We start from the raw sequence: 18979 nt of genomic DNA on the forward strand, positions 1-18979 counted from the left end.
TAGTGGCGGGCAAAGATGGCGGCGGCCGCCCCCGAGCAGGTCCGGCCGCGGCGGGACGCGGGAGGGCCAGGGGGGACCGGGGCCGCGGGGAGCAGGCTGTCCGGCCGGGGGTGCTGCTGGCGGAGGGGGCGCTCGGGTGGGGGTGCCATTTTCGCTGCGGTGGGCGAGGCTGGTGTGGTGCCGGAGCGCTCCGGCTGGGGAAGGGAGAAGCGGCGCTGGGGCGGCCCTTGCCGCCGTGTGCCCGCAGTGCTCGGACAGGACGGGCTCGGCCGTGCCGGGAGAGACGGCCCGAGCCTGCTGTCCGGGCGGGGCGGGGAGGCGTGGGTGTGCGACAGACAGAAATACTCGGTGCCCGGGCGTCTGAGCGGCGCGGGGAGGCAGCCGTGGGTGCCCGCGGCGCCCCGCAGCTCCCGTGGCTTCTGCGGGGTCACAGCGCGTCCTGAACATCATCCCCCAGGCAGCGAAGCCTCCACACTCCTCCGGGTCAAGCGCCTTTCTCAACACCATCTCTTAATAGTTCTTCAACAGCAGAAAAAACCACGGTGTTGTTACTCGTTATATCAATGCAGATATATGCAAGTGCAGTTACTTAAGGTGTAGCTTTAGGGTTCATTTCTAGTGAACAAACTTAATTCCATCCAAAAGATAAAACTCCTTCTTTGAAGATGTGAATCCCTAAATAATAAACCGTTCCATTCAAGGGAAGTGGAACAAAATTTTGGACAGCTACGAAAATACATTAAAGGTTTATTTTTACTATGAATATCTACAAGAGTTTTCTCTATTACTTTGTTGCATTGACAGGATATCCCTTACAATCTCATAGCTTCAGATTATTACATGAAAGCTACTCTGGCCAAATTCCCCATGCCAGATTTGAAGCCTCACAGCATCTTTCTCAATGCTGCATGCGAGCAACAGGAGTTGAATGCAAACCCTGTGCTGTCAAACTAATTTAAAAACTGTATCCACCACACTCTTTTTGAATAGTCACTGAGGGTCTGTCACATATGAGCATGGAGGGAACTAAAATCCTTTGTAGTGGTGGATGACCTGCAGGATTATATCCTGTATCATTCCTGAGAGGTAAAAACTTGATTAATTTCTTGGTAGCTGGTTTTAGTTTTTTAACTCTAACAATATAATTAATAATTCCTATCTGCCATGATAAAAATGAGATATAAAGCCATATATGGTCTGAAAGTATCTGGATTTTAAATGTAGTCGTGCTAGCAGAGGTTGCTGTGGTTCTAAGTGTGTATTGTGACAGCCAGGTGCCAGACTTAAATCTAATACTGAACATAATATCCAATATATCCCACTAGTCAGTTTACATTTTTTGCATACATTTGTGTGTGCCATTGTAGGTAATTTACATGCCTTTTAAAGCTAGCCCATGCCTTGTGTTACAGCAAAGCTCTAATGGCCCCGTGAAGAAGTCTATGCGAGAGAAGGCTGTGGAACGCAGGAATGTTAACAAGGAGCACAACAGCAACTTCAAAGCAGGATACATTCCGATTGATGAAGACCGTCTCCATAAGACAGGCTTACGTGGCAGGAAAGGCAACTTGGCCATATGTGTGATTGTTGTTCTTTTCATTTTGGCTGTCATCAATCTGATTGTGAGTATAATAGCTATAGTGTAAGCAACATTAGGTCATATTTCATTTTGACAGTTCAGTAAAAAAAAAAGTTTCCAGTATGGCTGAGGACTTAAAACATACTGAAGGAGATTCTCATTTTTCTTCTTTCTTTTTAGTTCTTTCGTAGTCTGAGCAAGGTTAGATGGAAGAATGGTGTAAGTTCAGGCATGAGTGTTTTGGTAATAATGGTCACCTCATGAGAAATGTTATTAGTACATGTGCATTCAGGATATATGGCATATAAAACATGGTTCTATTTTATGTTACAGAGCTGTATGTGAACATTCAGAATTAACCAGCCACTGCAATTTAAAGCTTCATTGTTCTAATAATCACATTTTTATTGCTTGGTCAATGAGAAGTAACAAATTATTTTTCATAATTGCACATCCATCTGGGAGGATGCATTCTTGCAGTTCAACATACTATATACCAAGCTGAACTGTTCACGAAATTTGTTTAATTATTTCCCTTAAACAGAAGAAATATATAACTATGGATGTGATTTAATATTTCATATACATATATATAATTTCAGTTACTGTTTCAAGTAAGTCTAAAAATAATTTTAAATGCTTTTCATAATTAAACGTGTTATGATGTTTTCAGTAGGAACAAACTAAAGTCACACTTAAAGCTCACTTAAACACTGGCATTCATAATTGGAAATTTGTTTAATTAATTATTACCCTTAAACAGAAAAAATATATAACTATGGATGTGATTTAATATTTCATATACATATATATAATTTCAGTTACTGTTTCAAGTAAGTCTAAAAATAATTTTAAATGCTTTTCATAATTAAACGTGTTATGATGTTTTCAGTAGGAACAAACTAAAGTCACACTTAAAGCTCACTTAAACACTGGCATTCATAATTGTTCAAATAAAACATCTAATGAATACAATAAGTGTGGTAGGAAGATCTGATCAACATAATCCTTGAAAATGTGTGTCTCTTTCAGATTACGCTGGTTATCTGGGCAGTGATAAGAATTGGCCCCAATGGTTGTGACAGTATGGAATTCCACGAGAGCGGCTTGCTGCGGTTTAAGCAGGTGTCTGACATGGGCGTTATTCATCCCTTGTATAAAAGCACCGTAGGAGGGAGACGGAACGAAGACTTGGTGATCACTGGGAATAATCAGCCTGTAAGTTGTACCATGGACTGAAAGTGTGTGAGCAACACTACAGTCACATTGCTAATAAATGTTACATTTGAAACATCATTAAGTTCATGCCTTTGTTTCTGAAGATTGTATTTCAGCAAGGAACAACCAAGCTCAGCGTGGAAAAAGACAAAACTTCTATCACCAGTGATATTGGCATGGAATTTGTTGACCCACGAACACAAAATACTTTGTTCAGCACCGACTATGAAACTCACGAGTTTCATCTGCCAAATGGAGTTAAAATCTTGAATGTACAAAAGGCCTCTACAGAAAGGGTATGTCTCTTATTTTTTGTAAGTAATGAGAATACAGCCCACTGTTTGTTTGTGTAAGGGTAGAGTAGGGTTAGGGTTAGTGGTTTTATAGGGGGTTGAGTGTGCCTTTGGAAGCACTGAGCAATCCTGTTGCAGAAAAAACAACCACAACTATAAATACATAGGAGGAACAGATTCAGTGAAAACAGAGGGGTAAATTTACATGATCTGCCTTAATAGGAAGCCTGTATTTGGTACAATAGCTTTGTGTCCCATAAAATTGTCATATGAATTGTTATCTCTGTACAAAAAATTAATTTTAATGCCTTCCAAAGTTCAGTAATCTTGTTTTGAAATTGAACGTGGAAAATAACAAATATGCAGAAGCTAGTGGCAGAAGGGAAATTGAAGTTTTTTATTAAATTGCACAGCACTACTTTTAAGGTAATTAAAGTTACTCAGACAAACACAAGTGGCACATTTTCACTAATCCATAATACAGTTTTTTTGGTTGTGGTCTTAGATTACCAGCAATGCAACCAGTGATCTAAACATAAAGGTTGATGGTCGTGCCATTGTCCGAGGAAATGAAGGTGTTTTCATCACAGGCAAGACAATTGAGTTTCGAATGGGTGGAAACATGGAACTTAAAGCAGTAAGTATTTCAAATCAAAGCAATTTTTTTAACAGCTGAGCTTCAAATTTAGGCTGATAATAAACTGATGTAGCTTTATATCGTTTCAAATTTTACATAAATTACTCATGCATAAAAGGCAGTATATTTAGTCGGGCTTAAATAGGTGATTTATTACTTTGCTGTTAAGTAGTGGTTGAGCAGCTTCAGGTAACATTGATTTAGTACTGTTAAGACACCAAAAACCTACTATGCAGTTAAAGCTAAGCTATTGGCCTCTGTACTGACATGAATACCAGAGGGAGTTAATCTCCCCTGGAAGTTCAACCAGGGTTGGCAACCTTTGCCAGAAGAGCAGAGCATATAGTTTGGAGCATTACCTTCTGTGCTGCTGCTATGAGACTCACTAGCATTCCTTTGAGATTTCTGGAGATTAAGATGTCAGTATATGTGGAATGATGGAAAAGAAGGATAATAATAAAGGTATATGCACTTTCAAGTGTGAATGACTTTCATATATGAATTCAATTTCCTTTTTCCTGTCCATATTTTGCATTTACTGCAATTGCTAATAAGAATGTAAAGTGAAAAGTCACCCTACTGCTGTCTTTCTCCATATAGATCCACCACTGGAATAGCAAAGTGCATTGCTGACTAGAAATCCATAGGCATCACTATAATTTTCATTAAAAATTGAATATTTGTACACATACCTTTTTTATTATTGTTGATTCTGCAGCCATCTGAGAGATGTTATTTATCCATTAAACCAGTTTGTCCTTTTCAAAAACAAGGACAACAGTTTGTCCTTTCATAAACATGCCTTATTTACATTAGAAGCTGTAATTGTACAATTTATTTTCTTTTCCTCTCCTTGACAGGAAAACAGCATCATCCTGAACGGAACTGTGATGGTGAGCCCGTCGCGGCTGCCCAGCTCTTCCTACGGGGAGCAGTTCAGTAACGGCAACTGGCTGCGCTTCAAGCTGTGCATGTGCGCGGACGGGACGCTGTTCAAGGTGCAGGTCACAGGGCACAACATGGGCTGCCAGACCTCTGCCAATCCCTGCGGGGCCACGCACTGACACAGACTGCTGGGACAGCCCGGGCTGGCTTCACACGGATTTGTATGGAGTGATTGCATGCCTTCCAGGGTTTCTTTTTTTACAGCGGTTTATACTAACATTTCTTACATAGTGTTTTTAAGGAAAGGCTGTTACGGTCAGCAGTATTAGGTCATCATCCTGTTAGTGTGTAAGCTTTCAGTGTACATGCATACTGAAGTACCTTCTTGAATTGGGATCAGTAGAATATATGTAAAGAACGTGATCTTGGCAACAACTCTACTGCCTGCAGTTGTCTCTAGAGGAGGTTTTTGTCCTACATCCCAACACCTTGAAGACTGCTGAGAACACAACTGCAGTCTCAAGTACTTCAACAGGAATGTCAACTTTTAGTTGGAAATAGATTTTCCTAGGATGGCTGAAATGGCAGACTTTTCTCTTCTTTCTTGTTGACACATTGATTTACCCCAAACTTAGGTGGTTTACCAGATGTGTACTAAGAGGGGTAGCGGCAGATTCACTTTAAAATATCACATCATTTCTGCCATGTATTCATTCTCACGTTGTTAAAAAATTATGCTATCATAAATAATATTTGCAAAGTAATACTGAGTATGGAAATTTAACTTGCATTTTGAAGTAGTTTTGTGGTTATTGAAGTGTTGCTTGAATTTCCATTCTATCTGTGCAGTTAATGCAGTCTGCAGTTGCTTAATTGATGTGAAGTACTTATAAAACGTGCTTATAGTAAAAGTACATTTTAAAAAATGTACTTACAACTTGCTTACTACCCAAAAAGAGTGTTTTCCTGGATGTTCTAATGTGAACAGTGTATGAGTCCACTAATCGACAGGTAATAATCTAAGCATAACTGTTGCAGCAGTGTCTGAGGTCAGATCTCTCCTTCATAAATGTCAGTACTGATGCATTACTGAGAACATCAAAACATTAACTTCTGAAATTAAACTGCAGGTCTGTATGAATAAATGTGGTGGTAGGACATCAGGGTAAATACATGTGTATCAGAATTTGTCAGCAGTGAAACTGTGGTGCACTGGGGCCTATTTGAGCCTTCCAACTGCTTTTGCAGCAGTGAGGTGTTTTGTGCTAAAAATAGACCAGCTATTTATAAGATTCCTTCTTTCCTCACCCCATGTATTTCTTCAGTTTAAAATAGCTTTGTTTTTCAGTAGCATCAAGTAACCTTAATATTGGAGGTCTCAAAGTGACTTTGTAACAGCTTTTTGACAAATTTTTTGATAAGCACACACTTCTTTACCTAAAAATTTTGCGAGTTTTACACATTAACTTCAGAATTGATTATTTGTTAGAGGAAGATAAACTATCTACCCTTGTTTTACAGGGCTCAAAGTACATAGGATTCCATAAAATACAAATCAGCTCCTGCTGGAACAAGAAATTCATATTGAAGGTCCCAGTTTCTGAATTTACTGGCAGGCAGTAAGCACTCATGCAGAATGTGTATGGGTGGAAGTGATTTTTGGAGGGGTATTCATCAGTCAGGCATTGCAGCACATGGGGGAGGTCACAGGAGTTGTATTTCCCTCACTGCTCAAAGGCAAAGCCAGATTTTAGTGCTCAGTAATTGTTGCGGTTTTGGGGCTGTTCTGACAAAATCAGAATAAGCAGAATATAATGTAGCAAAAAACACTGAGTTCTCACATTAAAGATTGTGGGGAAGTGCTAATATTTTGCATACTTCCCTCATGGACCTCATAGATTTATCAGAGTTAATAGTTACTAAACACTTTAACACACATTTTGCTGCTAAGCAGTGCCTCAGTATCTGTTAGAGTTAAGAGGAGGAAATTAACTACCAGTTTTAGAATTTTCACTGTCATGCCAATGGAAGTTTGTCACTTTATTTTTATGTATACAAATGCAAACACATTAAAAAATATATGAAGAGCAGTATCCTCAAAGCTGAAGTACATCTTGAAAATAACAGATACTACCTTGGTCAAGTAGGTTAAACACGTATTAAAGCTCTTCTCTGATTAATATTGACATGCCTATATGCTAGTATTGGATTCTTGTAATTATCAAGAGTTCTTTTTAAAATACTGTGTGCAATGTACAGCTGAAAGATTTGTCACAAAGGTACTTTTAAATCATGATCTGCAGATTTGTTTTTGAAGTGTGGATTTTTTTGTGAAAATGTAGCAAAACCAATCATAAAAATACCAAATTAAATACATTATCAAGTTTCCTAGCCACTATGTATTGTTAATATATTTTGTATTTATATTGCACAGTTTGAGAAATGTTGGCAACACACATGCCTTCTGTTGAGCATTTACTTGTTTATCTTCTAACTGCCTAAGGTACATTTTTCTATATGTATTTAAAACATTGAGTGGAACACTGTTTATTTCCGTCCCACAGATGCACTTAAGATTTTGTGTGTATAAAGTCTATTCTACATGCCTCTGTAAAATGCCATACTGGGTATGCTGAAACAACTTGCATGTGAAGAGCACTCACCATCTGTAAGTGTGGTGGTTGTTCCAATGGGTGAAAGGCAGTAGAATTTCAAATGCTTGTTTTGAAATAAAGCGATAAATTCTAAGATGCAGCTGCAGTTCAGAAGTGTTATTTGTAAGAATATAGTTTTTCATTAAAAAATACATTGTTGTGTTATTGATATGACAGCTGGAAGTATAAAAATTGTTCCACACCTGTTTGTCATAGATTGTGTGTGGTGGACTTTGCTCAGTGTAATTGTGTGCAATACCTGAAGCAGAGTTCAAAAGTCTGCACTGTTGTTAGATCTCAAGCTCCCAAGAAGTTGTGTTTCTCGACCAAAAGGCTGGAAAAGAAAAAAAGGTCCTAATTGTTTTTTGGGATAGATGGGGGGAGGAGGGAGGTTACCAGTTTATGAATGCTCTTTTTGAAAATAAGACTCCAAAACTGAATGTTCAAGGGAGAATGTTGGTACTGCTGTGGTTATTCGGTGTTGGTTTTTTTTAATGTCAAACTCTTTATGCTTTCTATCCTTGTTGTGCTGAATTTAACCGTAATTCTACATTTTACATACAGATACTATGGATAACTATCACTTGCATGTTATAGCTGTGGTCCTTTACTTTAATCTTCCTGGATCAGTGGGAGCCAAGTCACAGCAGATCCTTCCTGCTACACATCGCCGTTCAGAGTGCCGGTGGGATGGGCAGTTCTTACTGAATTGCTCTTTTACCAGAATATCTACTATTCCAGAAGATACATCACAAATAGCAGTAACAGCTGATTTGAGTTACAACAATATTAAAACTTTTGTGTGCTCTGATGGAAGAAACGAAGAGTGGATGCTAAAACACCTGAACCTCAGTAACAACCTGATTTCTGAACTAACTTTAACTACTTGTACAAATTTACCCAATTTAGAAACTCTAGACCTCAGTGGTAATGCCATCCACACCCTCACACTGGACATGCTTACATCTGCACAAGGGTCTAAAAAGTACAGCATTGTTGATCGTCTCCTGCCTGCTTTGAAAGTATTGTCAATTGAAAGAAATAATCTTAATACAGTTCCAAGAGGTAAGCATTTCAAAAATCTTTAAGTACTTGATTCCCAGGGGGTAGGTTGGCTTTGGTTATAATTCATACATCTTACTGAATCCAGAATGTGACTTTCTCATTTTATTACACTAAAGGCGAGGGAAAGTTCCACTGGCAAATACAGAGGCGGAAGTAAATCAGTTGTTTGTTTACTTTGTTAGGTTTCTTTAATAGAGTCTTAGCAACTGTACTGGATTAATAGCAGTCAAATATAACCAGTTTTATCCTTTAAGAGCCCAAGCAGTATTCTTAATTGTTGTATAGAAAGGGGGAGTATGGATCTTTGGAAAACTACCCCTCCACATCCCAGCTGTGGACCTTAACGTTAAAAAAATTACAGATCATTAATTTCATACTACCCTTCAGAAGGAAGTCAACACTCTTAAATAAAACTTGCTGTAGTTTCAGTATTTGAGAGACAGGAAAATATATTTTGTTCTTTGCTAACAATTTTCTCAGTGCCATTTAATAATCACAGCGACACCTTGGTGTAACAGGAGAGGGCTCTAAGGTTTTGAGAGACTTTGAGAAGGGCTTTGCTGGTCACTGAACTATGCTGGGCAGTTTAGCCTTTATCCAGGGGTGATTCACAGTGACCAAACAGTTTAAATGAAGGAGAAGCTACCAGATGAGTAACCCTGTCCTATACATTATACTGGATTTATTGATGTCTGATAACACCATCAGATTCATTAGAGTTTGAAAATGCAGGAGGACAAGTGATGACAAACAAAAATATCGCTTATCCCACAAAGTCACACTCTGGCACACAGGAAACCCATTTCATTTAATGATTTTGTAGTGTCTATACAGACAAGGTATCTGAATAGACAGTGTAGAAAAGCTTACATTTTAAAATATACCTATTAGGATTTGATTTGTTTTTATATAGATAAATATGATTTTGTTTGATTTAGATACATATGACTGCCCATTATAGGATGCCTCAGACGATCAGACAGACCAATCCTCTTCTATAAGATACTCTCAGTTTTTTAAGTTGAAATTGATGTGCATGGTACCACCATACTTCAAGTTATACTTAAATCCTATATTCATTTAAATACATGTTCAGAACCTTATTCTTGTCCAAAATACTTCACTAAAATTCTGAGGTTTAAGCTCTGAAAAGAAAACACAAACTGCAGTTCTATAGCAGAGATTTCCCACAGAAAAACCCTTCCCTACCTCCCCCCATCCCCCAGGAGTAAGGCTGCTGCCCACTGCTGCCATATCAGTGTATATTTTTGGCACAAACTTAAATTCAGGGAAGTAGCCACAGTACAATTCCTCAGGCAGGTACACTGATGAATTATGAACTGCCAGAACTTCTGTATGCCTTTCCCATTACCTACCTTTAGTTTCATAGCAGGAATGAATCATTCCCTCTGCTTTTCACAATAAACCCAAAGATCAATTACTCAGCAAACAGAACTGCTGTCTGAGAAAAGAGGTTTCTAGTAAACAAGGTGACACCAAGGGCAAAATTTTTAAGAAGTAGTAGCTTCTGAACAATGCTGTATGATCAGAAATCACTTTAGAGTGGCACTGTGGTGTTGAACACTCAGCACCAGTGGGCATGCTGAGTGAGTGTTCAAGTGCCTGCCTTTCCACTGGACTGTGCAGGCTGGAGCTTCAGGGGCTGCCTTCACAGCACCTCAAAACAATCAGGTGTCTCCAGCAAACAAAAGTGTTCCTCATGCAAGGTGTTATGTTATTGTAACTAGGATGCACTGAAGAATATAATGTCATGCTTCATAATTTACAGGCAGATAGGCATAAGCAACAACATTTTGTTTTCATTTGGTTTTTCATCCTATGAATACAGTTCAAGTAATTCCACTCCCATGAAATGCACATGCAAACGGACAGAGATACTGTATCACCTTTTGCATCTCCACGTTTTACTTGCAATTAACATGTTTGGATCTTGTCAACTTAGTATATTCTACCCTTTTCACACTCCTTTCCTACCTCGAGTTCTCCAGAGAATCTTGCTCAAAGTAGAGATCAAAATCAGAATAATTTTGATAGCACAAAGAAATGCTAGCGCTTTTATCAAAGTGGCTTTAAAGACATTTTTAAGACATCCATTGACTGTAAATGTTTTGATGTGCCAGCTGTTGATGCTATGCAGCTTTTAGAACGGGACAACCCTTGACTAGGAAAGGCATAACACAAAGGCTGCAGCCACTCATTGCAATAGTGGGGAATGGAAGGAATTTTGTTGCAAAGAATTTTATAAAGACCCTTGATGCAATTGAGAAAACAAGAATATGAAATGTAAAAGACGGGTTTTTTCTTCCTAGGGCTAGGCCTCCTGCAGTCTTTACAAACTGTCCATATGTCATCCAATGCCATACAACACATTGACCCAAAGGACTTTCAAAACTGTTCACAGCTGAAGGACATTGACCTGAGAAACAACAAGATAACTAAAATTCATCCAGATGCCTTCAGAGATCTCAACAAATTACAGGTTGTAAAGCAATACAGCTGTTTTGATATTTTATGGTAATCATTAAAGATATTATTTACCAACTATTCAGCATGATTATACGGTTTTGATTATAATACTAGTATAGAATTAAAAAACTAGAGAAAATGGTGAAAATAATATTTTATATATTTACTCATTATACATAGGAAAACACACACACTGAAATGTAATAGATATAACCATAAATTCACAATTTCTCTATGCCACAAACCAATCCATAACAATACACATCCCTTTCTCCCCTGATCCCTTCCCCTGCAAGAGCTCTGCTGCTCCCTATTGACACAGTGGTAAGTCTACAATGGGAGAATTCTAAACACCACCACTTAAACTTTTCATCTATATTAAAAAGCTTAGAACAACATTACTGAAGTCCTAAGCAGATTCATAGAACTGCAGAATTGCTTGTACACTGAACCACTGTTGTAAGATGTTGCAATAAGAATTCCACTGTAAGCCTTATCAAATTAATTCTGTGTTATTTCCAAATAGGTTGTGGATCTCCGTGGCAATGCTCTGACAATCCCTCTGCCACAGATACTAGTCAGTTTGAACTTTTTTCAACTTGAAGTGTATTTGTCAAAGAACGCCTGGATATTTAACTGCAGGCTAAATGCTTTTAAACATTTCTTTCATTTTGTCTTTGACTCCACAAGGCAGAAATTGAGCCTTTCATACAATAAGTCTGCCAACAACTCCCAGAAACCTCTGCTGTATCTTTCAAGTTTCCATTTAAACTGCAGGGACAATGTTTTGCTCAAAAGGGCCACAGTGCCAACAGGGACCACATCAGTGCTGACCTGTAACTTGGACAACATAAGGGGTATGTAAAACAGGCACTCCATTCAAATGCTACTAAAATCCAAATGAATGCAGAATGATCAAATAAATCTGGTTTTAAAAGTCTCTAAAGACACTGTTTAAAAATAACTGAATAACAATTTAACATGCAAAAAATATTTCATTAGAAAGTAACATTCTTCTTAGAATATTTGAAAGTTAGGTTTCCTGAGTCTTCATCTCCTTTCTTACATTAAAGGAGGAAGTGATGCTAAATTCCATACAAATAAGTTTCAATAAGTAATATATTGCAAATGTGTTGGTTCATTTTGGACTGAAACAAAGGACCAAATAGCAGGGTGGCACTTCTGAGGCATGTAGAAAACCAAGAAGGATGCAATAGTTTTCAGTATTCAATCACAGCAAAATGAATCGAAGGTTTATTTGCAGGGAAAAAGGTTTCTAGTTCTTCTAAAGAAGTACAGCCACTGTAGCACACACTTCACTTAAAATTAATAGAGAACATTGAGGGTATAAGCAACAAAACCCAAGAAGACTTATGATGCAGATGGAAAACTAAGACCAAACTCAGAGCAGAAGGTGCACTTGTCATGTGCCATCAGGCAAAATGGTTTAACTCTAACAGACTAACAGCACTTGGAGGTGGTAAGGCTTTCCCCTGGGAATCCTTCACCCCAAATGAAAATATGCAGGACCTACCAGAAATGCCACCTGCTCTGTCTGTTTACAAAAAAAGTCACAGAAACCTGGATTAAAATCAACACATTGGATTGCAGCAAAACTCAGCTGGGAACAAAAGCTGATCCAAAGACAAAGCCAAAAATGCAACCTCGAAACAAAAGCCAACAACCAGCTATTGCCTACACTAGCTCAAGTTTGGAACAATTGCTCAGTCTGACACCCTTGATTTACAGACCTTTTTGCTACAGTCAGATCAGGAACTAGAGGAAAATCACAGTGGTTGAAACACTGACAGTGAAGAGGTCATGTTTTATCAGCTGCACACAGTGGCCATGGCCAGGCTGCAGAGCAGCTGGCTGTGGATATCTCTTCCGCAAGGAAGATCAGCAGGTGTTTCCAGTAAAACCCTGAACTTGCTTAGATGATTTCAGTAACCTCCATCCTCACTTTACCATTTTTCTTGTAAAGTCTACAATTAAGACCCCACATGTACTGTGTTTTTAGATGGGAGGCAGTGGGGACAGGCCTGTGATATGGTTTAACAGATTTTGTACCATGTAAAATTACTTAGGATGGATAAAAGGAAAATGGGGTTTATAATAAACTGTTAAAATGATGAGAGATAGTCCAGAGTATATTCTTAAAAATATCACTGGGTCCTGTAAGCCCAAGTATACTATGCTTTTAACAAAGACTGAGTTTGTATTTTCTTTCATTTCAGGCAATGGAGTCTCTTGGTGGACACCTAAGGGCAGAATTTCAAAAAATCACAGTCTTCCTCATATGACATTGGATAAAATGAACAATTTAGTGATATACAATGCTGAGAAAACTGCTGAAGGATTATACTTATGTCTTTTTAATACAACAAAAGAGAAGTATCTAATTTACAATATAGACGTGAAAGAAGGAGTCTCAGCATTTTTGGTTAGAAAAGCCAGGGACACTGTTTTTAGACAGAAAGAAACTGAGCCAAACTTTGCACTGGCTGTCTCCCTCTCTGTGCTCATTACATTTGTTTGTGCTTTTTGTCTGGGTGCTTTTGCTAGACCCTACCTGGAGCGCCTGTGGAGACTCATGCGCAGGAGCAAAAATTCAGGGTCAGAACACACTTATTCTAATCAAGCTTTTTCAGCTGAAACCTTGAGCAGAGAGTCTTCTGCAAGCAAGCCAACAAATATGCAGTGTAATACGTTAATTTGTGATAAGAATTCTTTAAGAAACACAATGATTTTTCCTACAGAAGCTACTGTGTATGAAAATGTCACTGGCAGTCGTGTACATTCACCAAATCCCAAAGCAGAGTACCAGAAAAAAAGCAATACAGAGATCAACATGAAGAAAATGCCAGTGTTTTCAAAACTCCAAACTAGTACTGACAATAATGAAAGCATAAATGTTTATGATACTGAACTATTCTTTCTGAGGACGGATTACCAGAACAGCAACGAAATAACACCAAACAGCAAAGTAAGAAACAACTCTGGTCTGCTGCAGTCTGAGATCACAAAAGCTACACCAGATTCTCCAGAAAGAAAAGGTGTTCTTTTACATAATAAACCCAGGCACACTAGAAAATTTATGCAGAGAAGGCAAAGCTGTGAAGAACAACTTCGTCTAAATGGCAACAAAAATATACCTAGTGAAGTTGGAGATTTTATTTCACCCAGTAGCTTCAGAAGAGATGCAGATATTGAGAAATTAGGCATCTATGAAACAATAGAAAACTCTCCCACAACAGAGCATGACTGTAAAAGGATACATTCAGATGAAAAAGATGCTTCAGCTGATATATTTGGTGACAGTTCTTCAGCTGAAGGGACTCCATTCACAATGAGTGACTGCAGCTCTTTAGCAGACTTTGAAGTGGAACAATCTGGTGTCAGTGACAAGCTGCCAGCGTGTCAGTCACCACTGGATGAAGCCAACACAGACAGTGGAACTGAGAAGTTCGTAACACCGCCAGAATCTCCAAACATGACTGCTGAACTTCAGCAGACTGGGAGAAATGAAGATGAGAACAGTGCCTATTTTGAAACCACTATTAATTATGGATCAGATACCACCATGCAGGAAAGAGCATCCCCTTACACTGATAAAAGCAGTAGCCACATAAGCGTGTCAGATCCAGATACAGTTAGTTCTTCAAGTCAAGAAATTCCAGTTACATTTGATTATTTTACTAATGCAGAGTCAACAGTAAAAAATTCTATTTCTGATTCTCTCCACAGTCAAAGTACAGATTTTGGTAACACGGTACTTAAGTTAAAACCTTTTCCCACGTATGACACAGAGAAAACTTCTGAAGAGGATGAACTGCAGCTTTCTCTGGTTCCCAGAGAACCACAGCATTCCCTCACCTTCAGTCACACAGATCAAAAAGAAAATGTACCATCAGGAAGTACAGATGAGCACATAGCCAGGAACTCCCCTGAAAAGAGTCGTGGTGAAGCAGACATTAATGCACAGTCAACAGTACAAAACTCTATTTCTGATTCTCTCCACAGTCAAAGTACAGATTTTGGTAATATGGTACTTAAGCTAAAACCTTTTCCCACATATGACACAGAGAAAACTTCTGAAGAGGATGAACTGCAGCTTACTCTTCTTCCCAGAGAATCACAGCATTTCCTCAGCTTCAGTGCCACAGAACAAAAAGAAAATGTCCCAGCAGGAAGTACAGATGAGCACATAGCCAGGAACTCCCCTGAAAAGAGGCGTGGTGAAGCAGACATTAATGCACAGTCAACAGTACAAAACTCTATTTCTGATTCTCTCCACAGTCAAAGTACAGATTTTGGTAATATGGTACTTAAGCTAAAACCTTTTCCCACATATGACACAGAGAAAACTTCTGAAGAGGATGAACTGCAGCTTTCTCTTCTTCCCAGAGAATCACAGCATTTCCTCAGCTTCAGTGACACAGAACAAAAAGGAAATACACCAGCAGGAAGTACAGATGAGCACATAGACAGGAACTCCCCTGAAAAGAATCACGGTGAAGCAGACACTACTTTACGAAGAAACACCAGTACATCTGAGGACAATGGCTTTATTTTTGCTCCCATTGATACTCGTTTGAATGAAGTTGTAAAAAAACCACCACTGCTGCACTCCAGTCAAGAATCATCTCTTCAATTGCTGCCTGAACACACAGCGGAAAAACATTTCATTTTTCTTACACAGCAGGATGACTTGCTACCACAGGAGAAGCAGGCTTGTGCAGATAAAATGCAAGGAGGTTCTGATGAGAAAAATTCTGATGGATTCACAGAATTACAGGATACCAGCTATTGCAGTCTGCCTGAAGAAATACAGTCTTGGAGTCCTACAGCAGTTCAGCTGCATCTTCATAGTTCTGGGAAAACACAATTCACAAAGTCAGAATTCACAACAGATGATGCCTTCCAACTGGATCAGAGTGATGAGGATCCATATTCCTTCTCAATCCCACAAGGTTTCTTCGATGAAAGCACACCATACGGTTCATGTTCCTTCCCACAAAAGCCTACAGGAAATACAATCTCTGAAAGCACTGATTCCAGCAAGATGAAGGATCACACTACTTTGGCAGAAGTGGAGAACCATTCTGCAACAACTTTTGAACTCCAAAATTCCAGTAAAACTCTCAGACAAAAAAGTCAGACAAATTCAGGACAGGACCAGTTTTTTGTTAAGAAGAAAAGAGCATTTGATGGATTTGCTAATATTTTGCAAAGCAGGAGAACAAACTTCAATAGTTGAAACACAAAGTGGTAATACTAAGCTCCCATAGCATCTATGTCATTACAGCAGGTGTGAACATTATTTTGTTTTAAAGTGAAATTACTTTTGTTTAGAAGGGTATTCATAAAAAACCCATAACAGACTTTATAAAAAGCTACTCCAGAATATTAATAAAGCTTTTGCTAAATTATATTTAGTTTCTCATTATTTGTAGTTGAAACTAATATTTCCCTTGGAATTTGCTTCAGATACTCAGTTTTGTCTTTTTGTCTAAAATAAATGCAATATGGAAATTTACATTATTACTATTACTGTGTTTTCTTATGGGATTCAACCTATACAGTGAAATAGTACATACTACTGTCTTTTGCTTTTTGAGCCACATTTGTGGATTATCTCTGAATTCCTAGTGTTGCAAAGATAAGTAAAGTCCAAGCAGTATTCAATTACATTTCAAAAATTCCTTTTTAACTTGGCAAAAGAGAGAAAACCACCTCAGAGACACAGAATATAATTCAATTCTGCAGAAACATCAGTTATAGAAATGCAGGTGTAATGGGACAGCACCTGAAGTTTGCAGATGTGGTGACACAGGCAGAGTAATTTTAAAAGAGACAAAGAATCCTATATCCACTTGAGAATTTTACTTAGAAGGGGAAAATCAAGAGCAGTTCAAAACTGCTATTCTAGAACATCAGTAGCCAAAAGACAGCAATTGTAAGGTAAAATTACCTCTGAATATAGCCCAAGGCCCTTTCAACAGACTCAGTACCGCTGAGGCAGTCCTTGAAGGGAAATGTCATCATGAAAGGGAGCAGACCCAGTTCTGGGAAAATGCAGGATGCTGGCTACAACTCTGGGGAAACTCTTTCACAAAGACACAGTTAACTCCTAAAAGCTCCAAACAGAAGGAACACATTTCAATTCTATCACAAGAGGAGCAAGTCCAATGGCACACTACACCACTGAAACTACCTTTAAAGAAAAAACTAAGAACCAAGCACCACTGCCAGTCTCAGAAAAGCTCATTATCCACAGAACTTCTTTGTGGCCAAAACAACTTTAAAAATGCAATGCCTGAAAAAAGCACTGATTCACACTTTTTGGTATCTACAGATCTTCAAACATCATTAACACCTCTCCAAGGCCTGTCACCTCTTGGTTGTTGCAGCTGCTAACATATTAAGAAATCTAGCTATACAAGCAAGGCAATTGTGTGAATCATGGGGAAAAAACACACTCAGTGCTCTATTGATATCTCATACACTGAAATTTCCTTGTGCAACAGTCTAATAGAATTTCAAAATATATGCTGGAAAATTATTTTCTCATCTTTTTTTCTGACCATGAAAATGCTGCAGTGGTGAGGCAGACAGTACACCACCTGTGAGAAGCTGCAGGATTTTTAAGATTCCCTTTATGCCATAAAGTTGTGGAAAAGTTTCTGCTCTTGTCAGACATAGCAAATTTGCTCCTTTTTAGTGGGATTTTAACATGTCGCAAAGTATTCATTCTAGTGTCAAAATATTATGCTTCATCTCAAACTTATCTTTGTATGGCTGCCTAATCTTGCCACTGTCCTTTGTTACTCATCTCTCCATTCTTACTATCATGTCTTTATTCAAAATCAAACACTCAGCTGCTTCTCCTTCATATTAGTTCATTTTGTTAGCAATTGCTGTTTAATACAAAACCTTGGTATTTTCTGTGACTTCCACACAGTACTCATCATGCTCTGCTGCTCCCTGCCCACTCCATGTTAGCATGCCCTTCTGTACACACTTAGTTACAGTCCCACACACACTGACCCAAGACTGTATCCTCACATTTCTTTACATTTCACCCACTCTATCTTGTTCACACTGAAAATTGATTTAAGTAATTTGGCCACTGAGAATTTTCTAGGACACCTATACTAGTAGGATGCCCACTGCTGTTAATCACACAAAGTCACAGAATAAGCTCGATAAAAAAAGTGCCTGAGTGTACTCTGCATGAATCTGTAAATAAAGCATGAGGAATCAGCCAAGAGGATGCTGGCAAAAGTCTGGACACACCCTTCTCACAGGGCAATGGCCTGCCAAGCTCCACGATCCACAGGACACAGAATCCCTCATACTGTGAATCAGGACAGGACAAAATGCAGGTGTTTTTTTTAAAAGCAGATCAAGAACTTCAAATACAGTAATCAGGATAAAACAAAACTCCCATTTCAAACATATAACAGTTTGATAATTGTCAAGTTATTTGCTGTAGGTACAAAGCATTTCAATCTTTCCTGAATATGCTGAAAATTGGGCTGGAAAATAACCCTTAAATATAAGGAAAAAACATGCACATTTAAACTCACATAATCAAGAAACTTTTTTGGATAGTAAATTCATTGTGGTAGAGAAGACTGTTCTTAAATATAAGGAAAAGACATGCACATTTAAACTACACATAATCCAGAAACTTTTTTGGATAGTAAATTCATTGTGGTAGAGAAGACTGTGACTCATTCTCTCTGATAAATACAACAGCAACAGCCTACATTGTGAGAATTGGCAAAGCCAATCCCAGCCTTCATCAGAAACATAAAAACAATGAAAACCTTCTTCAGGATGGGTTCTGCATTACAATATTCTAATTACAATGTAAATACATCCCCTTCAAGTACTATTTAAGTCAAGGTTGGAAGCAGTACCTGGAGGTCACCTAGGCCAATGATCCTAGGTGATCAAGCAAGGCCACCTAGAGCCAGTTGCTCAGGACCATGTTCAGATGGCTTTTGAGTATTTCCAAGGACAGACTCGGTAATGGTGCATGGTGACCCTCACAAAAAAAAAAAAGAACAGTTCCCAGTGTTCACATGGAGCCTCCTGTGTTTCAGTTAATGCCCACTGCCTCTGGTCCTGTCACTGGGCACTGGCTGAAGAG

General features: G+C 38.6%; 2 protein-coding genes across 2 annotated transcripts; both read left to right on the forward strand.

The window, feature by feature from the left end:
• Positions 1 to 8: 8 nt before the first annotated feature.
• Positions 9 to 7366, forward strand: SGCB (sarcoglycan beta). Its single transcript, XM_039698908.1, has 6 exons — positions 9 to 39; positions 1413 to 1622; positions 2612 to 2797; positions 2902 to 3093; positions 3596 to 3727; positions 4588 to 7366. The coding sequence occupies exons 1-6, from the start codon at positions 16 to 18 to the stop codon at positions 4789 to 4791; spliced, it is 948 nt and encodes a 315-aa protein (XP_039554842.1). The 5' UTR covers positions 9 to 15; the 3' UTR covers positions 4792 to 7366.
• Positions 7367 to 7512: 146 nt separating this feature from the next.
• On the forward strand, positions 7513 to 18409 carry LRRC66 (leucine rich repeat containing 66). Its single transcript, XM_039698764.1, has 4 exons — positions 7513 to 8331; positions 10662 to 10831; positions 11345 to 11675; positions 13056 to 18409. Exons 1-4 carry the CDS (start codon positions 7836 to 7838, stop codon positions 16076 to 16078), a joined length of 4020 nt encoding a protein of 1339 aa, XP_039554698.1. The 5' UTR covers positions 7513 to 7835; the 3' UTR covers positions 16079 to 18409.
• Positions 18410 to 18979: the final 570 nt, after the last annotated feature.

This window comes from Passer montanus, unplaced genomic scaffold, assembly GCF_014805655.1.
Source record: "Passer montanus isolate IOZ18808 unplaced genomic scaffold, ASM1480565v1 scaffold13, whole genome shotgun sequence".
NCBI classification, from domain to species: domain Eukaryota; kingdom Metazoa; phylum Chordata; class Aves; order Passeriformes; family Passeridae; genus Passer; species Passer montanus.